The 26,985-nt window shown below is 43.4% G+C and overlaps 1 protein-coding gene across 1 annotated transcript in view; it reads left to right on the top strand.

Moving 5' to 3' along the window:
- HAUS8 (HAUS augmin like complex subunit 8) overlaps positions 1-26,985 on the top strand; it is a 123,371-nt gene that overhangs the window by 21,789 nt on the left and 74,597 nt on the right. The window contains exon 2 of the mRNA XM_073593026.1: positions 8,204-8,265. Coding sequence (XP_073449127.1) covers positions 8,204-8,265 — 62 coding nt within the window. The remainder of the gene's footprint in view (positions 1-8,203; positions 8,266-26,985) is intronic.

Genomic DNA, 26,985 nt, shown 5'->3' with positions numbered 1-26,985 from the left:
ATTTCCTTTTGAGTGCTTGCATGGGATACACCGTCCACATGCATAAAAGCCCCCAAAAAAGAAAATAATCTATAAGTGGGCAGGACAGGAGGGTTAAGAACACCAGGAGCTAAGCGATCTCTTAATGAAGGGGATAATGGAACCACTTTGCCGCCGTCATTTTGCTATATGGCGGGCGGCAAGTGGTTAAAATATTTCCACACTGTAGACATGGTCCACCTTTGCTGGTAACGTAGAAGAATAACATAGAATAATCTATAGTGGGAGTGAAATCTGAGGGGGGAAAAAAAAGGACTAAAATCAATCTAAAAACTAAACCTCAGGCAGCTATAAAAAAAAAAAAAAACCTAAACATAACCACTAATCCTTTTTTTTTTTTTTTTTTTTTTAACAGTGCACCTCTCTTGCCATGCACTGCAGTACATCTGACTTGTACCAAAGAATATATTAAATTTATTGATTTTGATTGCATGCTATTTTTGAGATATAATATTCAGTAGTATATTGCTGCATAATGCATACTGTCATGTTTAAAAAATTCATGCGCTTGTCAGTGTATTATTAGTATAACATGCTAACTGAATGCTAAATTGACGGAGCTATATAAGTTGTAAGTACCTTAAAAATAATAATAATTATTACCTGGCTTGTTAGTTTAGTAGTAGTAGTAGAAGAACTAGTACAGCAGAACTAACTATAATGCTAAAAGTACATACAACTGAATATCTCTATTTCAATAGCAAAGTTTGTTTGTATTATATATCCTACTAGATAGATTGTTTGTCATTAGTTAAAGAGAATGCTCACCGTCGAATAGTAGTAATAGTAGCCATCCAGGAGGGACGGTGCCCACTCTCCAATGCAGCCCTGTATGCAGCCATCTCCCGAGTCCCAGCTGCGTCTCAAGTCTCGTCTCAACCACAAGGAATGTCCGCAGGGAAAGTGCTCCCAACTCCAGTATCTCCACCACAAGGAACGTGCTCACGAGTCCAGCGTTTTAACCACGAGGAACGTGCGTGACGTCACACATCGGTGCGTGCACCGCTACTGCGCATGCACAATTTTCAGCGCCATTATCGGCAATTTTCTTCTTTTGGCAATGTGTCAAACACCATTTTTCGACTGATATGTTTCGGCAGCCGAAATTTCGGTGTATCCCTAGTTCAGCGGTGATCTTCCTCTGCTGCAGGGGTTAAGCAGCAGCTGCTCTTGTGAGAGACACTCGTCAACAGTACCATCTATGCCTGACCTTTCCATTGGCGTCCTCCATTCATAGCACCTGTATTACAGGTTCCCACAATGCAAATGCATGATTGGAGGATGGGTTGATAAATAAATGGTCTGTCTCTTCCAATCAGTGAATGCTTTTCACACCATACCAACATAAAACTGAAGGAAAAACACACAGATTTGGCACGCATAGGATTTTTGTTGGGCTTGTAAATACATTTACCCACGTATTGCAAATAAGGATAAAGAATAAGTTCACCTTTACAAAAAAAAAAAATAATACTCATTTTTTATTTTGCAGGTAAATAAGCATGCATTTATTATTTTGGAGCCTATAAAACAATTGCACCCATGATCAGCAGAACATGGTTGTAATTCCACGCTCCTGTAGACTGTCTGTGTAGCTGTCAGCTCGTAACTCTGATACGGGCAGTCAGTTATACTATGACAGAAAGCTCAATGAACTACCTAAAGCGATCATCAGTGCCCAGGAAGTTCTTTGAGAACTACAAGCCTTCAGCCACATAGACTGACGGTACTTGTAGTTCAAAAGAAGGGGGGGGGGTAGGACTTTAAATGAGGCACATATGTGTGCCTCCATCCCTTGTTCAAGTAAATAAGAAAGGGGATTTGGGACTTTAAATGAGGCTCTTGACATTGTGGGGGGTATATTAATAGAAAAACATGTTTAATAACATAGAAGATGTATACAATACATATCAATAGTATAGAACAGGTAAAAAATATATAGTTGGATCATAAAATTGCAGATACACAAATAGCATGAACATCAAGGATACATGAGATAAAATATATATATATATATATATATATATATATATATATATATATATATATATATATATATATATAAACATAAACATATTTGGGGGACACAACCTAAAATGCGTTCACATTCAAGATGGTGCTGCTATAAGACCAACAAACAGTACAAAACATATTACAGCGCACACATTCAAGAATGACATTTCCTGCAGGGCTAGTTAAAAACACCTGAACATATTCAAAAAAAATACGGGGGTTTGGTCACACTATATGGTCATATAGTGCTGACCCCACTTACTGTGACAAAGTACCCCGAATTAGTGGTGGGTCCTACCCTAGTAATAGAATGTGTGTGTGTGTATATATGTGTAATATACTGAATTTACAGGTATTACTCATTTGTTCCATATTATCATGTGTTGCCAAGTTGATATTATCATGTATCCTTGATGTTCATGCTATTTGTGTATCTGCATGTGCAATTTTATGATCCAACTATATAATTTTTTACCTCATTTAAAGTCCCAAATCCCCTTTCTTATGTACTTGTAGTTCATTGATTCACAAGGATTTGTGAATGAATGATGGGGTCGTGTGGGCGGAGCACTGCCACTTTTTTTATTTTTTATAATTAAATGTGACAGCAGGTGCTTGGAGAATATCCCCAACCTGCTGTCACAAGGAGGGGAGAGAAGGCAGATGCTGAATATGTTACACCCTAAATATGGATGTAACATGTTCAGAAAGGTGGACTTTTTTAGGTAAATTATGGACATAAAAAAAAATGTCTTTATGAATTAGCAGAATGAATTAGCAGAATGTATCAAGTTGATTTTGTTTTAGGTATTTTTTTTTTAACCACTACGTCCCCGGACGTCCTCTTGTTTACTTCCTCACTGCGCACCGTCGCGGGCGCGCATCGGTAAGAATCTGTGTTGGCCATGTCCCTTGGACACAGCCAGTCACAGATTGTGCTAAGTGGCCAATCACAGTGGCCATTTAGCACTCAATGGAAGTGTCCAATGAGAGATGATCTCATATGTAAACATATGAGATCATCTCTCATTGCTGGCTCTCCCCCCTCACACAGAGGGGGGGAGCGACCTGCAGCTGCAGCGTGGGTGTTAGAACACTAGCACAGTGCCACACACACAAACACACATGCCCATCTGTCCCCAGTGCCACCTATCGGTGCTATCTGTCCCCAGTGTCACGTGCCATCTGTTATCAGTGTCACGTGTCATTGCCCTGGTGCTCTAGGGCAGGGGTCTCAAACTGGTGGCCCTCCAGCTGTTGCAAAACTACAATTCTCATGAGACATTGCAAGGCTGACAGTTACAAGCCTGACTCCCACAGGCAGAGGCATGATGGGACTTGTAGTTTTGCAACATCTGGAGGGCCGCCAGTTTGAGACCCCTGCTCTAGGGCCTTCAAAAGTGTAATAGGTAGTCAACAAGTTAGATGTGTAATTTGGGGTGTTATTGTGGTATATACATGCCATGTGAGAGAAATAACCTATTACAATGACAATTGTGTGTGTGTGTTTGGGGGGGGGGTGGCCTTCATTTTGCAAAGAATTGTGGGAAAAAATGACAACATCAAAGACCTCACCATGCATCTTACTAAATACCTTGGAATGTCTACTTTCAGTATAAATTTTGGCCAAAATTTATGAAGAAAAATTCATAATTTGCTAAATTTTATCACAGAAACAAAGAAAAATGCATTTTTTTTCAAAATTTTAGTCTTTTCTCATTTATAGCGCAAAAAATAAAAAAAACAGAGGTGGTCAAATACCACCAAAAGAAAGCTCTATTTGTATGAAAAAAAAGGACAAACAATTCATTTGGGCACAGTATTACATGACTGAGTAATTGTCATTCAACGTGTGAGAGCACTGAAAGCTGAAAATTGGTCTGGGCAGGAGGGGGGTTTAAGTGCCCAGTAGGCAAGTGGTTAAAGGGTACGTTTTATTGAGTTTCAGTGCCGGTTCACACTGCAGCGTTGTCCGAGATCGGATGTGATTTGCAGATCGCGCTGCGATATGCGGACTGATTTGGGGGTATCATTAACGTTTAATTGACACTCACAGCAGTTCACATAGGGCAGTGTGAACTGCCGCCAGGAGACATGCAATGTGGGAAATAGCAAAAAATGCCGGCAACTCGATTGCTTCTTCTCAACTTCATTTTATTGTAAACCTGTATGCTATGAGGAAGGCTCCAGCTGAAACATGTTAGCACTTTAGATGTCGCACTGCTGTTAGTGCTCAATAAAGATTTAAGAAGAAGCAATCTAGTTGCCGGCATGAGCACCATTATTCAGCTCATCATTCTACAATCATGCGGTAGAGCTTGATTTTTTTTTTTTTTTGTCTACATATACGATGCAGGAACCCGCAGTGGATTCACAGGGTACCTGCATCGCAGCAGTATGAACCCGCCCTTAGAAAAAAAATAACAACCAAACACAACAATACAGCATTGTATATCAAAAAAGCCAATACAGCATTGTCTTACAACAAAAGGATCTTGACAGTATATGCAGTCACAGCATAAACATGTAATAAAAAGGAATAAGAGACATTTAAAATGATGTAGTCATCTATTACATAAAAAGGGAAACCCAAAATAATAAAAAACATGAACCAAAAGAAAACTAAACCACACTGCTGGAAATAAAGGTAAAGACCTGCAATCTGCAGCCGCAGAAACATCCCATAGTACATCATACAGTGGGGAAAATAATTATTTGATCCCCTGCAGATTTTCTAAATTTTCCCACCTACCTAGAAATGAAGGGTCGTAGGTGTATTGATAGAGACAGAATATTAACAAAATAAAACACATAAAACAAATGCTATAAATTAAGTTGCAGTTCAGTGAGTAAAATATTTGATTTCCAAGCAAAACATGACTTTGTGGAGAAACCCTTGTTGGCAAGCACAAATGTAATGCCCCGTACACACGGTCGGATTTTCCGACGGAAAATGTGTGATAGGACCTTGTTGTCGGAAATTCCGACCGTGTGTAGGCTCCATCACACATTTTCCATCAGATTTTCCGACACACAAATGAGAGCAGGATATAAAATTTTCCGACAACAAAATCCGTTGTCGGAAATTCCGATCGTGTGTACACAAATCCGACGCACAAAGTGCCACGCATGCTCAGAATAAATAAAGAGATGAAAGCTATTGGCCGCTGCCCCATTTATAGTCCCGACGTACGTGTTTTACGTCACCGCGTTCAGAACGATCGGATTTTCCGACAACTTTATGTGACCGTGTGTATGCAAGACAAGTTTGAGCCAACATCCGTCGGAAAAAATCCTAGGATTTTGTTGTCTGAATGTCCGAACAAAGTCCGACCGTGTGTACGGGGCATAAGACTTTTTTTATAGTTGGTGACCAGGTTTGCACACATCTCAGGAGTGATTTTGATTCACTCTTTTTTTACAGAGCTTCTCTAAATCCCCAAGGTTTCTTGGCTGTCTCTTGGCAACTCGAAGTTTCAGCTCCCCCCATAAATTTTCTATAGGATTAAGGTCTAGAGATGGACTAGGCCACTCCATGACCTTGGTGACAAAAAAATGTAGCGCGTGACAAAAGAACATAAGATTAGTGCTAATCATATGAAATGACAAAAAATATGATATAAAGGGGGGTGAAAATCAATACACCAGAGGAATGAAAAACAAACAGTAAAAGTGTCCGTATCCGAACAAAAACAATAGGAAGTCCCAATATGTCTAAACAGACTAAACAGCAACTGGATGGTATAACTCCTGAAATGATGGGAATCAAAATGCAGATCCTACACAGCTGCTCCAGATTCTGACTGCTCCAGTCTTAGATTTCCTGCTATGAGTGGACATCACAACTTGGCCATATCCACCCCTCAAGATTCATGTTCCTGAGTCCTTGAAGTGGCGTTGGGTTTGGAGATCTTCACAAGCATCCTTGGAAATTACCTCCTGGCGTGAGTTGATACCCCACCTGGCTTCATCCACCTTCCGTGTCTCCATTCTGTGGTTTCTGAAGTCGTGTTGGATCCCTAAGCCCAGAGGAGTGCCCTTGGATTTCATGTTGAGGTTCCATCCATTGGGACATCTATACACCTGTCAGATGTGGCACACTGCTTTGACGACTCTATGTCGCTGACACTAGAGTCCACCAGATCTGGTAAGCGCATATACTTATGGATCTGCATATTGATTCCCATCACTAATCTTATGTTCTTTTGTCATGCGCTACATTTTTTTGTCACCATTTTGCCTAGTGTATTAGTCGCACTTTATGTAGCTGCTTTTTACAACATTTTACATCATAGTCAGCGCAGTGTTTTCCTTACCTCCACTCCATGACCTTAATGTGCTTCTTCTTGAGCCACTCATTTGTTGCCTTGGTGGTAAGTTTTGAGTCATTGTCTTGCGGGAAGATCCATCTTCAGTGTTCTGGCTGAGGGAAGAAGATTCTCTTCCAAGATTTTACAATACATGGCCACGTCCTTTGACCCCTCAATGCGGCAAAATGGCCTGTACCTTTAGCAGAGAAACAGCCCCAAAGCATAATGTTTCCACCTCTGTGCTTGACTGTAGGGATGGTGTTCTTAGGGTCATAGTTAGCATTTTTCTACTCAAAAGATTCAAGGGTAGTTTGGACCAGGCATGAAAATTCTTTCAGACGGCAAATAAGTGGGGATAGGTTATTGACAATGTAGGTTTCTAAAGGTAATTGAACTTCAACTCCTAAATACCTAAACTTAGAGACCACCTGCAAAGGAATATTGGGGGAAAAAGCAGGAGCATATGTGGAATCGAAGGGCAAAGCAATCAATTTACTCCAATCCCAGAAAAACCACCAAACCTAGAAATAACTGCTAGGGCTGTATCCAAGGACACAGCCGCAATCTGCTAGATATAGAAGCATATTATCGCCATAGAGCAGGGATATGCATTTAGCGGACCTCCAGCTGTTGCAGAACTACAAATCCCATGAGGCATAGCAAGACTCTGACAGCCACAAGCATGACACCCAGAGGCATGATGGGACTTGTAGTTTTGCAACAGCTGGAGGTCCCCTAATTGCATATCCCTGCCATAGAGGGAGGTTCTTTCCTCCAAGGTGTAAATCCAACAACCCCGAACAGCAGGATCTAACCTTCACAAGGCTGCTATTTGCTGTATAGCGATGGCAAACAGGGGCAACAAAGGGCACCCCTGTCACGTGCCCCAGCCAGTACCAAATGGATCAGTAAAGCATTGACTCGTATACAGGCCACAGGTCTACAGTATAACAACCTATCCCAAGCAATGAATTTGGGTCTGAAACCCATCCACCCAAGGACCGCAATATGGCCATTCGATTAGGATCAAAAGCCTTATGTGTGTCTAATAACACTGCAACTCGTGTATCAGGGGTAAAGCTATTGGTCTGTAAAATAGAATATACGGAAGAGGTTAAACTGGAGGTCCACCCTGAAAAAAAAAAAATTGCATAAAAAATACCTAAAAAATGGAGGGGGAAAAAAAAAAACATTTTTTAACTTACGTGAAATGGCTGTTGCTAGGCAGTCTTCATAATCTGCCTCTTCCTACGCCGCGGTGATCTTCAGTCTTCTCCTCCCCGCGTTGTCTTCTGGGGAATTGGAGGCAGTGTGTTATGGGAACTTTGTGTGTCCCATTCACAAAGCGCAGCGCGACTCATGCATGCGCAGTAGGAAACGGGCAATGCAGCCGTAAGGCTCCACTGCCTGTTTCCCTTAGTTAGGATGGTGGTGCTGGGACCCAAGAGCCAAGGGACGGGTCGGCCTCGGGTGGCCGACATCACGGGCACCCAGGACAGGTAAGTCTACTTATTTAAAGTCAGCAGCTATTTGTAGCTGCTGACTTTTAAATTTTTTTTTTTTTCCCGGCTGGAATCTCGCTTTAATATAATCCCGCTTTTTCATGCCCTGTATGAAACCAGTTTGCACTGAGTTAACAATGGAAGCTATTACCTTATTCAACCTCCTAGCCAAAATCTTGGCTTGCTTAAGTATGTTAGTTGTAACATTGTCAAAAAGTTTATACAGTTCCTGAATCTCAGCAAAGAGGTTTCAGTTGATATTCACTGTTTGGTCCTAAACTTTGGCGGTCACTTTCACTTTGAATGCTCTGCTATAACTTCAACTCATCTGTGTTACAGATCTGGATCACAGAACAGTTCAGGAGGCAGCAGTGGTGATATGGCCGTAAAGAAAAAGAAAGGTCAGATAATGTAATATTGTTTCCTGCTATTTGTAGAGGTTTAACAAATGTTGGAATACTCTTAGTAGCTAGATGAAGCTAAAAATGTATTTCTACTTGTACCTTTAGGTTTAAAGCAACCCTGACATTTAAAAAGTGCTAAAGTTTGCTAAAAGAAAATTATGTTAATTTATCTTTTACATATTGAGGCCCATGTTTTACAACTCCTTGTGAGGACCTAAGGCTGCTGCAGGCATCTGACATTCCTGATGGTGTCAAATACCTGCTCTCCTGCAATGTGCTGTAATTTTCCACTGGTCTCTTTATAGCAGATAGTCCCTAAGCTGAGTCTACAATGATCCTGAAATCGTATCAAAGTTTCAAAACTGCCCATGTTACAACAGTTTAAGCATAAAACTATAGTGCATTCACATCAGCTCAGCTTAACTGTTGAGTGCCTAGGTGCCCTGAATCCCTAGGACTCCCGGTATGCCAATATCGGCCAAAATTTCTGGTAGAGAGCCCCTCTCCCTTCATGTCGTTATGATGGGTACCAATAATGCTGTAGAGGAGGAGATGAGCTAAAATCTTGATCAGGGTGGTTGGTTTACATTGCGTGTCCCTGGTATCTGGAGCAGCCAGGATCTCTAGGTAACTTGACAAAGTCAACTTGCAGGTAGCATGTTTGGTCCGCTTTGTGGTGACAATGGCAGTTAAGTAATTTAGATTTTTAGTGGTATAGTTCTGTGGTCCCCAAACTGCAGCCCGGGGGCCAGATGTGGCCCTCTGCTGGCTTTTATCTGGCCCTTGGTGCACTATTTAATCCACTGATACTAACAATGGGGCATAATTCCACCCCCACTGACACCAATAAAAAGGCACAATTCCTCCCAATGATACCAACAATTGGGATGAATGACACCAACGATGGGGCACAATTCCTTCCAGTGACGCCAACGATGGGGAACAAAGATGGGGCATTGGTTGTTTTTTCCCACTGTTGTAGGGACCTTTTCTACTCCCAATGGTCACAGTCCGGCCCCCCTAAAGTCTGAAGGAGAGTAAACTTGCCATTTTTTTAGAAAGTTTGGAGACCACTGGTATAGATAAAAATGAAATAAGTTTGAAGTAATCACGCAAAGAATAAAAAAGTTCAAAAGTCATAAAACAAAAGTGAGACGATAAAGAAATAGACCTCTTTACTTCTCACCATATTAAATAGGCCCTGTAATATTTCCATTTAGAGTTAAAAGTATATTGTTTAGTTTTCAGGGCTCTGATAGTTTGACAATTACTTGGACATGCAGCACTGTACCCAAATTAGTTTTTCTTAGCTTATTCTATCTCAAAAAAATAAATAAAAATATTTTGGTGTTTTGTTTTTTTTTTAACCGCTGTCTTGGTTTCTTTCTTCCTTTTTTTTATATAGCAAAAAATACAACACCCCCAAAATTACCCTTTTTTGGAAAATAGACACCCCCTCCCCCAAGGCAATCTAATAGTTTGCCACAATTATTTGGAAAGTTAGAAACATGCTGGTATTGAGGTGATTAGGGTGCGCTTAGACTTTCAAAGTTGCCCAAAGCAGCCAAGTGCAAGTTATAAATAGAAGTAGAAGAAAGATCCCTGGAGGATTGTATTGCACTGATTTTACATTGTGTGTAATAGCTAGATGTTGTGGATAAACCCAAAAGAATTGGTGGTGATCAGTGGCACTCTAACCCCACTTTGCAAGCAGGTTTAAAATCTATTTAGGCTTAAAAATTACTTAAAACCCTCAAAGCATTATATATTTTCTGAAAGCAGAGACCCTGAATAAAGAAATGGTGGTAGTTACAATTTTTGGATCACATGATATTGGTACAATGGTTCAGCAAGCTCAAAATTTCAGTAGAAGATGCATGAAAGTTGATTTTAGGGCACACAAGCGCAATTTCCAATTTTTCGGTAAAATATATAAGACGAGCTTAAATTGAGTGTGCCTGTGAAATAGCGACAAATGTCAGTACCCTAAACTTCAAAAGGTGACATTTTAAAAGCCCATGCAAGTCATCAGTTTAGAGTTAATCATGAATAATTGGCCTCCTTCAGCATGATAACATGAGAGATAGGCTGCTGCTACTACAGGAAACTCGGGCACAGAGGATTTTGTATTGTGCGTAACAGCGATATAATCATCAATGCAATGATGTATTGCAAAGAACATCGGCTGTACAGGAAAAGCGAGCCATAAAGATTATTCTGAGATGGGTAAAACAGTGGCCTTTCAGGTAGAGTGGTCCACCCTAATGGTGGTCAATGTATAGTATACCCCTCACGTTTTTGTAAATATTTTATTATATCTTTTTATGTGACAACACTGAAGAAATTACACTTTGCTACAATGTAAAGTATTGATTGTACAGCTTGTATAACAGTGTATATTTGCTGTCCCCTCAAAATAACTGAACACACAGCCATTAATATCTAAACCGCTGGCAACAAAAGTGAGTACACCCCTAGGTGAAAATGTCCAAATTGGGCCCAAAGTTTCAATATTTTGTGTGGCCACCATTATTTTCCAGCATTGCCTTAATCCTCTTGGGCATGGAGTTTCACCAGAGCTTCACAGGTTGCCACTGGTGTCCTCTTCCATTCCTCCATGACGACATCATGGAGCTGGTGGATGTTAGAGACCTTGCGTTCCTCCACCTTCCATTTGAGGATGCCCCGCAGTTGCTCAGTAGGGTTTAAGTCTGGAGACATGCTTGGCCAGTCCATGACCTTTACCATCAGCTTCTTTAGCAAGGCAGTGGTCATCTTGGAGGTGTGTTTGGGATCGTTGTTATGTTGGAATACTGCCCTGCGGCGCAGTCTCCAAAGGGAGGGGATCCTGCTCTATTTCAGTATGTCACAGTACATGTTGGCTTTCATGGATCCCTCATTAAACTGTAGCTCCCCAGTGCCCGTAGCACTCATGCAGCCCCAGACATGACACTCCCACCACCATGCTTGACTGTAGGAAAGACACACTTGTCTTTGTACTGCTCACCTGGTTGCCGCCACACACGCTAGACACCATCTGAACCAAATGAGTTTTTCTTGGTCTCATCAGACCATAGGACATGGTTCCAGTAATCCATGTCCTTAGTCTGCTTGTATTGAGCAAACTGCGGGCTTTCTTGTACATCATCTTTAGAAGAGGCTTTCTTCTGGGATGACAGCCATGCAGACCAATTTGATGCAATGTGCGGCATATGGTCTGAGCACTGACAGGCTGACCACACTACCCATTCAACCTCTGCAGCAATGCTGGCAGCACTCATAAGTCTACTTCCCAAAGACAACCTCTGGATATGACGCTGAGCACGTGCACTCAACTTCTTTGGTCGACCAGAACAGAGGCCTGTTCTGAGTGGAACCTGTCCTGTTAATCCGCTCTATGGTCTTGGCCACCGGGCTGCAGGTCAGTTTCAGGGTCTTTGCAGTCTTCTTATAGCCTAGGCCAGGGATATGAAATCAGTGGACCTCCAGCTGTTGCAAAACTAACTACAAGTCCCATCATGCCTCTGGGTGTCATGTTTGTGGCTGTCAGAGTCTTGCTATGCCTCATGGGATTTGTAGTTCTGCAACAGCTGAAGGTCCGCTAATTGCATATCCCTGGCCGAGGCCATCTTTGTGAATCCAACCTAGATGGTGTCATCCTTCAACGCAATTCCATATGCACAGTTCCATTCCAGGGTGTTCCAGAACAGTATTCTGGAAGCCTGGGACAGGTCTGCTCGAACCTTAGATCATCCTATGGTTCTATCTCCGCAGGTACAACGGAACCTCTCTTGGTGGTTAAGAACCAACAATTTGAGAAAGGGAAAATCTTTTCTACCAGCAGCCTGGAGAGTGGTAACTACAGACGCCAGTCATCTCGGCTGGGGAGCAGTCCTGGAGGAGGCATCTGTCCAGGGAGTATGGTCTCAGGCAGAAAGGACCTTGCCCATCAATCTATTGGAGATTCGGGCAGCTTGTCTGGCTCTGCGCTTCTGGACATCCAGGTTGTGGGGTCTTCCTGTCCAAATCCAGTCAGACAACTCCACGGTAGTGGCATTCATCAACGATGAGGGAGGTACCAGGGGCCGGGCAGCCCAAAAAGAAGTAAATCACATATTGACTTGGGCAAAAAAGCATGTGCCGTTTATACCGGGGGTGGACAATTGGCGGGCTTCCTAAGTCGCCAAAAATTGCTGCCAGGGGAAGGGTCCCTGCATCCAGAAGTTTTTCTACAGATCTGCCAACACTGGGGGACCCCAGATGTGGATCTGCTGGCATCTAGATTCAATACCAAACTGGACAGGTTTGTATCCAGAACCAAGGATCCGCTTGCTGTCGGGACAGATGCATTAGTAGTTCCTTGGGATCAGTATTCTCTGATATACAGTATGCTTCCCCTCCGATCCAAATTCTGCCTCACTTACTACGCAGAATACAGGAGGAAAGAAAGCCAGTGATCCTGGTAGCCCCAGCGTGGCCCCGGAGATCCTGGTACATGGAGGTTGTGAAGTTGGCAGTGGGGGACCCATTGGTCCTTCCGTGCCGTCCAGACCTGTTGTCTCATAGACCCATGTTCCATCCTTCTTTACGGTTGCTGAATTTGATGGCATGGCTATTGAGACCAGAGTATTGAAAGACTGTTTTATTACGTGTTCAGTCTTTTCTACTCTGATAAATGCTAGAAAGTCAGTTTCTACAACTATTTACTATAGAGTCTGGAAGTCATACATTTCCTGGTGTAAGAGAAGGAAGTGGAACCCTCTAGGTATACGATTGGAAGAGTTCTTGCCTTTCTTCAAACTGGAGTAGACTTGAAGCTGGCTTTGGGGACAATTAAAGGACAGATTTTCGGTCTTATCGATTTTTTTCCAAAGACCAATTGCATCCCATTCTTTGGTTACGAACCTTTGTCAAAGGGGTTACGCACCTGAGACCGCCGGTTAAACCGCCTTTATGCCCCTGGGCCCTAAATTTGGTGCTATCAGCCTTACAGAATCAACCGTTTGAACCTATTAGGCATATTCCTTTTGTCCTATTGGCCAGGAAATAGTTTTTTTTTGGTGGCTATAACATCGGCTAGATGGGTGTCAGAATTGGCCACCCTTTCTTGCAAAGAACCTTTTTTGATTCTTCATCAGGACAGAGTGGTCATGCGCCCTCGTCCTGATTTCTTACCAAAGGTGGTTTCCAATTTTCATTTGAATCAGGATATCATTTTACCTTCCTTTTTTCCAAACCCTAAAACTTCACTTGCTTGATGTGGTGAGGGCGATCAAAATTTACTTAAAGATGTCAGCTTCTTTTCGGAAGACTGACTGCCTTTTTGTCCTGCCGGAAGGTCCTAGGAAAGGTCAGCCGGCAACAAGTTCAACTATATCTAGGTGGATTCTCCAGACTATTATCCAGGCGTATGGATTAAGGCGCAAGGTTCCACCTTGGGATTTAAAAGCACACTTCACTAGAGGGGTTAGTGCATTATGGATAGTAGGCCAACAGGTGTCTATAGCTCAGGTTTGCAAAGCGGCCGCTTGGTCTTCAGTTCATACGTTCACCAGGTTTTACCAGGTGGATGTTAGATCTCAAAAAGAGACTGTTTTTGGCCACAGCATGTTGCAGGCAGCTTTATAGTCTCAGGCCCCGTTGGGGCTTAGGGATATTGTCTCCCCCCCCCCCTTTCAGGTGCATTGTTTTAGGACATCCCAAATAGTCATTATTATGGTGCTCTGTGTCCCGTGATGTATGATAAATAAAAATGGATTTTTAATACAGTTTACCTGTAAAATCCTTTTCTTTGAGTACATCATGGGACACAGAGGTCCCTCCCCTCTTTTCTGGGATCGTGATTGCTTGCTACAAAACTGAGGTACTTCCTGTATAGGAGGGGTTATATGGGAGGAACCGTCTTACTATTGGTTGCCAGTGTCCAATCATCTAAAGGTAGCGTATAACTCAAATAGTCATTATTATGGTGCTCTGTGTCCCGTGATGTACTCCCAGAAAAGGATTTTACAGGTAAGCTGTATTAAAAATCCATTTTCTTCCAATGCAGACAACTGTTTTGCAGAAACCTAGCTTTCTGTTGTCTCCAGAGGAGGAAGTGGAGTGGAATCTCTCCACTAGGACATCTAAAAAAAAAAAAATGTAAAAAAATAAACTTGCCAGGCTTTTAACTCTTCCCTACTCTATCCACAACCAAGAAAAAAAGTTTGGCTGTACATGTACAAGTGTTGTATCTGTTCTTATTAGGGCTGCAACTAACGATTGTTTTCATAATCGATTAGTTGGCCGATTTATTGTTTCGATTAATCGGTTAATAACCTTAAAAAAAAGTGTCGTGTATAAATTAGAAACAATGGAAAACTTCTTGGTCAAAGGAATTTTCAGACAGTGTATGTGGTTTACGTTCAGAAATTACATTCATTTTAACCTCTTCAGCCCCGGAAGATTTTACCCCCTTCCTGACCGGAGCACTTTTTGCGATTCGGCACTGCGTCACTTTAACTGACAGTTGTGCGACGTTGTACCCAAAAAAAATTGACGTCCTTTTTTTTCCCACAAATAGAGCTTTCTTTTGGTCGTATTTGATCACCTCTGCATTTTCTATTTTTTGCGCTATAAACAAAAAGAGAGCAACAATTTTGAAAAAAAGCAATATTTTTTTACTTTTTGCTATAATAAATATCCACCAAAAATATATAAAAAAAATTTTTTTTTTCCTCAGTTTGGGCCGATATGTATTCTTTTACATATTTTTGGTAAAAAAAAATGCAATAAGAGTATATTGATTGGTTTGCGCAAAATTGGGGATAGTTCATGGCATTTTTATTATAATTTTTTTTTATTAGTAAGTGCAACAGTGAAAGTAATATTTACAGTAGCGTTTATTTGCTCTTTGTACTATAAAGGGCTAATTTTAGTTTTTTTAACCCCGTTATGTTACTGGCCGATTAATTGATTATGAAAATAGTAATCGATTAATTTCATAATCGTTTAGTTGTCGATTAATCGATTAGTTTGGGCCCTAGTTCTTATCACTGTCCAATAGGGATGCTCCACTGTCATTCTAGACTTTATGGCTAGGATATAGTATCTCTGCTGGTATGATGGGCGGGAGGTCCTGAGGTATCCTTCAGTACGGTGTGGGTCAGGAATATTGCCCTGGAGTGGAGTGTTTGAAAAGGCCCAGTGCCTCTTGATGTGACTGTTATCTTGTATGGTCAGGGGCTGAGAAGTCAGAGGGCCCACAGTATCAAGCGTCCCCAGGAGTGGCGTCCTGGGGGTGTCAGAGTAGCACTATAGGTTTGGGACCCCATTGAGAGAAACTGCACTAGTCCTTGACACCTTTTTGCTTTTTCATGCACTATGCACATTGGCTGTGCCTTTTGGCAATTTTTATTTCCAGGCTGCAAGGCCTAGCCAATGCACTTGCACTGTTATTTTGCATATTATTTCTTTTTCACTCCACGTGTGTTTTACTCTGCGCTTATGTACATGTTGCCTTTTCACTCAGGGTGGAGGGTGTGGGTCTGGGTCTCTGGGCCTACCCTGAAGTCTAGAGGGAGGTTGTGTGGCCATTAGGTTCCCTCCGCACTTGTTTTAGGAGGCTTGCTCTTCGGTAGACCCTCTCATCTAGTACTTGTTGGTTGACCTTGGCTGATCATGAGGAGATGGATCCACGAGGCCTTTTGTCTAGGTCAGCGGTTCTCAACCTGGGGGTTGCGACCCCCAGCGGGGTTGATTGCCGAATTGCCAGGGGGTCGCAAATGCTGGCCGAGATGGACCCGAAGTTACTGTGTTACGTCGGAGTCTGTCCGTCTCGGCCAACGACATGTCAGTTCCGGGAGAGGAGAGACCGCACGAAAGTGACGTTCCGTCACCGCCATCTTGGTACTCTTGTCCGCAGTAAGGCTACACTTAGAAGTTGGCAAGCGGACATCTTTTTACACCCACCGAAGTCCGCTTGCTGAGAACGAGTCTACCAAGATGGGGCAATGAAACTTCCGGTTAACACAGACAGGTTGCTGATTCTGACGGAACACCAGTGACTTTGGTAAGTCAGAGATACTAATTAATAAAAGCATTTTTGTATATCAAACACCGCCACTGTGACCTATTAAATGCTCCCACTGTACCATCAAATGCTGCCCCCCGTGCCATATCAAATGCTCCCACTGTGCCCCCCTGCCCGCCATCTGCCCGGCACTTACCCTGTCTCTCGGTGGGCCATTTTATTAATTTGTAACTTGTATGTTAATTTTAAATAAATATTTTGCACTGTATATTACAGATTGTTTTTGTGATTAATCACTACGCTTTAAGATGCTAAATTTGTAAGAATGAAAATACATCCTGTGTATCAGATATTTATATTTCGATTCATAACAGTCTCAAAATTACAGCAATGTAATGACCAACGAAAATAATTTTACTGTTAGGGGTCACCACATCAGGATCCTTGCACCCTGGAGGGTCAGGGAGGGGACCTTCCTTTTTTTCAAAATAAATTGAATGCTTTCCAGCACATCTGCTGCACCATGTTTGTTTTAGTGTGGTTTTTTTTTTTTTTCCCTACAAGCCCTTTCTGCGTTCAGAAAACCTGTAACTTTTTAAGTAATTTTATACCTAAAAATGGTTTGTATGTGTGATAATAAAATTGCTCTAGAGAGGAAGTGGTTATAAAGCTATAAGCACTAATAAGTTTGATATGACATCATGTATCCTCTAAGTGTGCTATTTACATCAGTGTCTGTGCTTTTCTCTTTAGCTTCCCAAAGCCATATAGGGAGCTGTTTGTTTTCCAGCTCATCAGGAAGTATTTTCAGTTACACTATAGGGCAGGAAGGCAATCTGTCATGCTGGCGGTTTTGTTATGAGTGTTGTGTGTAGACTCAACAAATACCGGGAAGTTAGACATTTGGTCGACAGCTGCAATTCTGCCATCTTGTGGCTAGTAGAAGGTACAATAAGGGCTCCAAAAGCGGAACGTCTCTATTAATCAGCAATGACTATTTTTAATACTTATGATGCTAGCATTAGTAAATGGTTAGGAAAGTATATTATATTTGCTTGTTTTAAATCACTTTTTTTTCACATTTCTTCAGTTACTTCCTGCTTTCCATGCCTAGGCAAATGATGTCATACATCTCAGGAGTCTTCAGGAGGGGTTTTCTCAGTTAAGCACACCCTCCTGAAAAGAACAGAAAAACACTGCTCTGAGCTAATACATGGAGCAGCTACATACAATGTGACAAACAAAAATACAGAATCTATATAAAAAATGTAGCGCATAAATGTGATATGTACTCTTCACAAACGCCCCAATTGTGAAAACCAGGTGTAGTGAAATACCAGGAAAATGAGGTGGGGATAAGTGAAGTCCATATGAGTGAACCTAAAACAAAGAAAAGTCTCTAAGCAAATGTGCACATAAAAGATCGCTGGCAGTGAGAGTGTTCACAATGTGGACTGAAGACTGGGTTGGTCAACACACGGATGCGGCTTCCACCTGTAACTGCATCAAATCAAGGAATGATAGGCGTAAACTCTTACCGGATCCTGTAGACTCCCCTGTCGTATGACATGGAGTCATGTAGTAGTTGTGATGCGCCCTTAGTCACTAGAGTGGCTCATGTTCGGCAGCGGTACTGCCCACGGAATGTAACGGGAGGATATTTTTCAGCACAGAGTACCACAACATTTGTACAACCCCTTCCAGCTGCCTTTGCAGTGATAAAAACATGGCTGAACCTCCTATTTGTATTGCTCCTGAACTGCAAATACAAACTAGGCCGAACTGTAAAAAAAAATGCCTTAACCACTTCAAGACCGCCTGCCGTACATATACTTTGGCAAGGCGGCTCTATTGCGCAAAATAACATACCTGTACGTGATTTTGCCAATAGCCACTGGGGGGGCGCACCGCCGGAGCTGCAATCACGCTCTGATTGGCCACGGAGGGGAAGCGCTTCCCGCAGAGACAGAATGGCGCTCTGCCGATGAAAACAAGCAGACCGCAGAGTCCTGTCAGGCATGGACACTGATCAAGTGTTTCTGCTAATCAGGAACTGTGGAACCAAATATACCGCGCTGCCAAAAACATATGCAAGCCGCCAGCACAGCAGTGTAAAAATATAGCAAGAAAAAAGATAGAAAATGTGCAGCGCTACAAAACGGACAAATGTCAAACCATGACAAATGAAAAAATGCCAATGATATTGAAAGTTGCAGTGATTAAAAAATAAATGTGAAGATGTTATTAATAACAAAGATAATTATTAAAAAATGTAGTGACATATACTCAATGAAGAATAGTGTCCATATGTAATAGTGAGGGACCAAAAAAGGTCCTAATAAATCCCAAAATATGTGATCCAATACAAATAAGTGACAGTCACTGAAATCTGAAGCAAACGTCAAAATCAATTGTGGGTGACATAGAGGATCCACCACTAGAACTACCAGTCTCTTACCAGAAGGATTGGACTCGTACAGGTGTACACCTGACAAGCCAATCAAGCTTTAGGGGTAACCGGAAAGGCACAAATTTGCTGCATAGGATGCAAACTCCGGATAAACGCTCCAAGGTGATGGGTTCAGCAGGTTAAACCTAGATTAAATGCAGAGGCGGGTCAGTCAAACTGCTTTACAGAAGTCCCAGTAGAAGAAACATACGTCAGGCTAGACACAGAGCAGCGGTGACGTCCGAACACACATGGAGAGTGCTTCAGGAACACAGATCAGAGTGTCTATGCAGTAAGCCCATCCCAACACACAGTCAGAAAAACACTGAGGGAACACTTTGATCACCCCTGGTGTAAACCCCTTCCCTGCCTGTGTCATTTATACAGTGTCAGTGTTTTTTTGTTTTTGTTTTTTTTGTTTTTTTTTTTGTTTTGTTTTTTTGTTAACTGACAATTTTTGTTGATTTTTAAGAGAAAAAAAAAAATGACAACATAGAATACAGGAGAATACAATTTGTATTAGTACAGGTACCTCTGGTATACCATCAGCGGACAGATGTATAGTGATATGAATCAATGCATAACTAGTTTGACTTATTACCGTAGGTAACCGTAATGTTACTCAGACAGTACAGCATTGTTAACTCCGTATAAAGAAACAAAATTGAATAGGAGTGGGGAGGGGTAAAGTAGAGAGATAGAGAAGAGTAGGAGAGTAATAGAAGATAGAGAGGAAGAAAGGACAACCAGCCGCCTCCAGAGCCCGGAGTTTCTTAACAAGGACCAACTAGAAAAGGTCAAGGGAGACATATCTTTAGGATATGGGATTCTCCAAGAGGACCCAGGGTTCCCATGTTCGAGTATGCTTTTCAAGAGCGTCATTTAGAGAGGCTGTCAGGTACTCCATTCTCTTGACATCTCTGATTCTGGAGTGCAGCTCGGATATCGAGGGGGGTTCTCTCTGTTTCCACTTTAGGGCCACTAAACATTGCGCTGCTGTTAAGATATGTGAAATGAGTTTTTTTGACATCTTAGAGAGAGAGAGAGATCGGTGACAGACCTAAAAGAAAGACCTCCGGGTCTAAGGGCGAATCAGTATCAAAGATGGACTGGAGCAAGGAGTGCACCATTTGCCAAAAGGGAATAATTAGAGGGCAGGTCCAATAAATATGAAATAGCGTCCCCCTATCCTTACAGCATCGCCAGCATTGGGGGTCGGCCGAAGGGTATATGGAGTGGAGCAGGTCCGGGGTCTGATACCAATGAAATAAAATCTTGTATTGATTCTCTTTATAAAGCGTACATATGGAGCTCTTAGAGGCCTGGGACCATATGAGCTGCCATGTGTTCAGAGGTATGTCTACACCCAGGGCACGCTCCCACTTATCCATGTAGGCATGTCGCGGTCCGACCGGCGCTAGATCCATGGTCAAAAGCTGATAAGTGCACAAAATCATACCCTTGGGGGACGAGCTCTCCAAGCATAATTTTTCAAATTCAGTTAGAGGGGAGAATTTAAGATTCGTTACTAGAGATTGAGCATGTCGTATTTGCAAGTAGCTGAAGAAAGCCTGTCTAGGGATATCAAAGGTGTTTTGCAGGTCTTGAAAAGATCTTAGCGATCTGGTTCTAGGGTCTATTAACTGCCCGTATCGGAATAGGGCTCTGTCAATCCAGAAGTGAGATATCTGCGAGGTCAAGCTGTCTGGAATGTTGGGTGTGAATAAGAAGGAGGTGACTGGGGAAGAGGTGGTGGTTGGTGGATATGTTGATTTGGCTCTTCGCCACAGCGAGCGCAGAAGGGTCATTGGCCCTAGTAATTGTAAGCTATTAGAGGTTACATCTGAGCTCCATAACATGGAGTTCGGGTGGGCCGGGGCCATCCATAATTTCTTAATTTGCGTCTTGGTGAAGAGTGCACCAAGAGGCTACAGGGCGTAACTGGGCAGCCAGATAATACTTGGCTATCTTAGGAATGCCAGGCCGCCTTGGTTGCAGGGGGCGTAGAGGACCGATTTAGCAATCCGATGTCTCTTATAATTCCAGAAGAAATTTATCAGGTCGCCCTGGAGCCTCTTAAGGTGCGGGGGTGGGATGGGTGGCGTCTCAAAGAGATATGAAAGTTGAGGTAGAATTGTCATTTTTAAGGCCGCAAGGCGGCCAAAGAGAGACAACTTTAGGGGTTTCCACTTGGCTAGGGTGGCCCTGATGGAAGTGTATAGCTGGGGAAAGTTGGCCTTGTAAACAGTATCGTATGTGGGAGTAAGGTGGACTCCAAGGTATTTTAAAGAGGAGGTCTTTCAAGAGTAGTTAAATGTTTGCGAGAAGGCCGTGAGTGTCTGGCTGGGTATATTGAGGGGGAGGGCTTCCGTTTTTGAGTTATTGAATTTATACCCTGAAAGGGCGATATACCGGTCTAGTTCTACATGTAGGTTCGGGAGAGAGACATGGGGTTGTGTGAGGGTAAGGAGAACATCATCTGCGTATAGGGAGATCTTAAAGTCCCTGATACGAACTGGAATACCGTGAATATTTGGGTTCTTTCTAATATGGGCTGCTAGGGGTTCAATACATAGGGCATAAAGAAGAGGGGAAAGTGGGCATCCCTGTCGTGTCCCATTAGATATCGGGAAGGTGGAGGTAGAGGCAAATTGGTTATGGACCTGAGCCGAGGGGGATGAATATAAGTGGGAGATGGCTCTGAGGAAAGAGCCCTCAATCCCGGCCCGGCAGAGATTTGCAAACTGTAATGGCCAGCTCAGCCTATCAAAGGCTTTTTCAGCATCAAGACTGAGCGATATTACCTCTAATTCGGTCCTGTTGGCAACCTCCACGAGATCCATGTCCCTCCGGGTGTTGTCCCCGGCATGGCGGAAGGGAATAAAGCCCACTTGGTCCTTATGGATCAGTGGCACGGCATGAAGTTGTTTAATCTATTTGCTAATAATTTCGTAAAAATTTTCAAGTCTGTATTGAGGAGTGCTATAGGTCTATAGTTGGATGGTAGAGTGTGGTCTTTACCCGGTTTGGAAATCAACGTGAGGAAGGAATTTTGCATATCCATCGGGACAGGTGTGTCGGATAGAAATTAATTAAACAGAGTGGTCATGTGGGGGAGTAAATGTGGTAAAAAGGTTTTATAGTAGAGGTACGGGAGTCCATCGGGTCCCGGGGCTTTGTTATTTGGCAGGGAGTAAATCGTAGCAGTGACTTCATCCTCTGTAATGGAGGAATTGAGGGTCGTTAGGGCAGAAGGGGTGAGATTAGGAAGATCGCAATCCGCAAGATAGGAGTGGATCGCTTGGGATAAATCGGGTGAAGGGGGGGTTATGTGGAACAGTCGGGTCATTATACAAAGTTGAATAGAAATCATGGAAGATTTGGGCAATTTTGGTGGGATGGGATTGAAGGACCCCTCTCTCATCTTTAAGGTGAGACGGCGAGGCGGTTATCGCTCGTTCACAAAATTGTCTTACTAAGAGCGTATGTGGTTTATTGGCCTTGTCGTAATAGGTCTGTCTCAACCTAAGTAACCCTTTCTCTATTTTACCCAGGTCTATGTCCCTTAGTCCAGCCCTAACGTTTATTAGTTCCCTAAGGGTGGTTAGGGACAGGGAAGAGAGTAACCGTGCTTCCAGGTGCTGGAGCTTATCCAATAGGGCTCGGCGGGTTGCATTAGAGTTCCTTTTTAGAGCAGTGGAGAGTGAGATACACTGGCCTCTAAACACTGCCTTATGACCCTCCCATAGGGAAGATGTAGAGACCTCAGGAGAACTGTTTTCTGCAAAATATAGTTTAAGGGTTTGTTCCAGATCCAATCTGGAGGGGTCATGTTTGAGCAGAAACTCATTTAAGCGCCAGTGACATGTGCGAAAGGTTCCCAGAGAAAGTGCAATAGAAAGTTTGATCGGGGCATGGTCTGACCATGGTGGGATTTATGAGGATGAGAGTAGAAAGTGAATTGTTTAGCCGATGGGTAGGTAGTACGCCAGGGATCAAACAGGGCATATTTCCTAGTTAATTGATGAAAGAGAGTGGATTTTCTATCAAGGGCCTTTTGAGTTTTTCCCTACCCCATGGAGTGTTTGTCAAGGCTTAGGGAATATGTCAGAATAAAGTCCATTCCGATGACCAAATATTGGTGGGGGGTTGCAAATAATCGTTTGTACACCTTGGATAAAAAGGAGTTTTGGTTGGTATTCGGGGCATAGATGTTACATAAAGTAATATCGGTACCTTTCCATGAACCTCTAAGAATGAGATAGTGTCCTAAGGGGTCGGGGTATAGGGATTGTAACTGGAAGGGAGAACCCTGTTTTAAAAGAATTGCTACTCCTGCTCATTTATGCGGAGTAGAGGCCAGGTATATTTGGGGGAAGTGTTTGGATGCAAATGCCATAGTGCCAGTTTTAGTGAGATGTGTCTCCTGGATAAAAATGTCAGCTTTGGACCGCTTAAATTCACGTAATGCTAGGCTCCGCTTAATGTTGGAGTTGAGGCCTTTCACATTTAGTGATAATATGTCAATCATGGTGGTAGGTTTGGAAGGGGAGGTAGTAGCTTACTTAGCCGGCTTGGTGGAATCCTGATGTGTAGGTGGTTGATTAGTTGAGTCCCCGGGAGCGTTTCACGTTGGAGATTCACAATATTATGTGCAAAGTCCGGGCTCCAGGAAATTGAAAAGCGAAAAAAAGAGGGGAGGAAAGGTACCAGTAGAAGAGAGAAGAAGAGAGAAATAGAAAAAAAACATAACATTTAGTACAAAATCAGGTATTAACCATACACTGTATGACCCACCTAAAATAGGTGGTGGGTTGGGGATCCTCGAAGGGCCCCCCTTACAGAGGAGGTAGAGGGGCCACTGCCATAGAAAATGGAGTAGGGAATCATTCAAAGATCTCCCGGGGGATGATAGGATAGACCCAGGATGGGTACAACCCTTTCCCAGGCCTGCCTGCATTTGCAAATGAGTGTGAAACATAAAAAAGTAGAACAAAGAACTTGCTTTTATCAACTGATAACTGGTACATCAATAACCATAACTCCTAACCCCGGTGAAGAAGAAAAGAAAAAACTGGTATAACTATTTGCTCAGAATAGAAGAATAATCTAGGCCTCATATCATAAGAGAAGCATATCACCCGTCCTAGCGTCCTGTAAAGGGGCACCTGAGGGGTATAAGGGTCCTCCCAAGTTTCGTGCAATACTCTCCTGGATGAGAGGAAGGGGGAGGGAAAAGGGGGGGGGGGATGAGAGGGAGGGGGGGAGGTAGGGGGTAAAGATGGATGGGAGAAGGGAGGGAGATACCTCAGCAGCCTGAAAAAATGCTATCTAATGGCAGTAATCAAAACAGTGTACAGGTTGGTACTATAAACCTACAGTCTTATTAAGCGTATTCAGACAAGTAAGTGAGGGAACTAGAAAGACCCGTCCAGAAGCCCCACAGAGGGGGTTAAGTGGGAAGAACCAGTAAACTGAACATCACTATAGTACAGAATTTCAAAAAGTAGTTATTCATCTCTGGTGGGATGATGAAGGCGGACCAGCAGGATGCTGCCTTGGGGGTTTTCCATTCACTTGAATACAGAGTTCTGGGTGAGGTGGAGGGGTCGGAAGAGGGTCCCATCCCGGGATGGGTGGAACTGGGATATCCAGCTCTCTACAGAAATATTGGAGGTCTTCAGGATACCGTAGAGTGGTGGACCTCCCATCTTTCTTTGCAGTTAGACTGAAGGGAAAACCCCAGTGGTAGCGGAAGTCGTGTTCCCTCAGGGAGGTGAGAAGAGGTTGTAATGAGCGCCGTTGCTGGAGGGTGATCCATGACAGATCGGGAAAGAGCTGTATGGAGGCGCTATCAAAGTCAGTGGTGTGCATATTGCGCGCTTTTCTCATTATATCTTCTTTAAGGGCTTAGTTGTGGGCCCTGCAAATCACATCACGCAGTCTGGGCTCCGGTCCATGGGGGCAGAGAGCGCGGTGGGTACGGTCCAGTTTGATTCTCTGGTTTTCCGGGTGGCCCAGGATATTATTGAAAATAGCTTGCAGAGTTACGTGCAAATCTTCATCCTGGTTAGCCTCTGGGAAGCCGCGGACCCTGATATTGTTAAGCCTGCCTCTGTTGTCGAGGTCTTTAAGATGGCCTTGAAAGTCTCAGAGTAGAGGCTTGCGAGGCCAGGCGGTCATGTATTTGCGAGAGTTCAATCTTGGTGTCGCATGCGTCCTCTTCCAGAGATGCGACTTTGGTAGATAGCTGGTGAAGGTTGGTGCGTAGCATGTTGATCTCAGACCTGCATGTTTCGTGGACTTCTTGGATGAGCATGTGGAAATCCTGCTTTGTGGGCATACAGCGTACATAATCTCGCCAGGATGTGCACGCCTCTGGTCAGGATCAGAGTCCATTGCAATATGGTCTTGAGAGTCCCGCATTGTGACCGAATAGGCGGTTAATGGGGGGATAGCCTCCTTGAGATGTTTGTGGGAGAGTAATGGTTTTAAGCCTCATTGTCGTGGTCGCTGCATGTGGGCGGTCATTATGTGAATGAGCCCCCTGAGGTTGTGACAGCTGTGGAGCTTGGGGAGGTGCTGGAGCCTGGTATGAAGCTCTGTGCTGTGGGGAAAGAGGGGAGCCTGTCCCTGGAAGTCTGGGGTCGCTGTGTGAGGGAGCGGGGATCCCAATCAGGGGCAGATGAGTCCCAGGAGGGAGATGTCTGGCCGGTGAGCGCTGATGGTGGGGGTTCCACAAGGCAAGGGGGAAATGGCTGCAACAAGCTCCCCAGCATGTATCCCCCAGAGGGAGCGGGGGGACCAATCAGGGCAGTAGCTGGGGAATGAGCGGCTAGCAAGTCCCCCTCAGAGGCATACCTGTCAGTTCTGTGTCCAGGAGGAGCCCGCTGTGGAGGAGAGGACAGCAGAGCCTGGGGCTGGAGTCGGCGCCGCTGCCATCTTGGCCTCGTGCTGTCCCGCCAGAGCTCCATGCCCAAAATATTCCGTAATGAGCGGTGGGGGAGCCGAGGAAGACCTCGTAGCGTGTCCCCTGGGGTCTACCTCCTTGTTCTTGCGAGGTTTGCCCATGTTGCCGGCGTTCTCTTGCGATTAATAGCAGTGTGCAGGCAGGTCTGGGAGAGATGTCCGATCCGGAAGCCATCCAAGCCACGCCCCCGTCAGTGTATATTTTTAGCACTGATTACTGTAATAATGTCACTGGTTCCCAAAAAGTGTCCGATCTGTCCACTGCAATGTCGCAGTTGTCAGGGCAGAGCTCAGCCCTTCCTTCTCTGAGCTGGCCGCTCAGCTGTCGGCTAATTGCCAGCTCCTATCTCTCCACAGGTACCCAGCTGTTGAGGATATGCTGCTCGTGAGTCCTGCCTACTTAAGCCGTCCAGCCCAGAGGAGCTCTGCCTTTGTCAACATCACAGAGACGCTCTCCTGCATTCCTGTTTAAAGGCTTGCTTGGCTGACATTCCTTCTGGCTCCAGATCCTGCTTGCTGCTTTACTACGCTCATCTCCGGCTCCCTGACGTTTGGCTTGTCTGACTATCGGTTCACTGAACTCTGGCTATGTTTTGACTACGTTTGTTCTATTTACTTTTTTTTATTAAACCAGTATGATTTAACTGTTCTTCTGTCTCTGTCTGTTTTACTGGTTTCTGACAACAGTCCCGCTAAAAATCACTGATCACTGCCATTACAAGTAAAAAATAAATAAAAATGCCATAAAAATATTCCCTGTTTTGTGGACGCTATAACTTTTGCGCAAATCTGTCAATATACGCTTATTGGGATATGTAGCAGAATACATATTGACCTAAACTGATGCAGAAATTTGATTATTTTTATTCTTTTTAATTATTGGATATGTATTATACTAGAAAGTAAAAAATATTGTGGGGTTTTTTGTTTTTTTCAAAATTGTCATTTTTGTTTATAGCACAAAAGATAAAAACCACAAAGTTGATCAAATGCCACCAAAAGAATGCTCTATTTGTGGGGAAAAAAAGGACATACATTTTACTTGTGTACAGTGTCGCATGACCGCGCAATTGTCAGTTAAAATAAACGCAGTGCCGTATCACAAAAAATGGCTTGGTCATTAAGGGAGTAAAACCTTCCGGGGTTGAAGTAGTTAAACAAAAGATTGGCCCTAAGCACATTCCTAAATCAATGCTAGAATGGTTAAAAAAACAGGGTATCCTAGAATGATTTGGTGGAAAACCAAGCCTCAGTCGGGAGTCACATGAGCGGGATATATCGTACTACT

The sequence above is a fragment of the Aquarana catesbeiana genome, linkage group LG01 (assembly GCF_042186555.1).
Source record: "Aquarana catesbeiana isolate 2022-GZ linkage group LG01, ASM4218655v1, whole genome shotgun sequence".
NCBI classification, from domain to species: Eukaryota; Metazoa; Chordata; class Amphibia; order Anura; family Ranidae; genus Aquarana; species Aquarana catesbeiana.
This window is presented reverse-complemented; position numbering and strand designations above follow the sequence as displayed.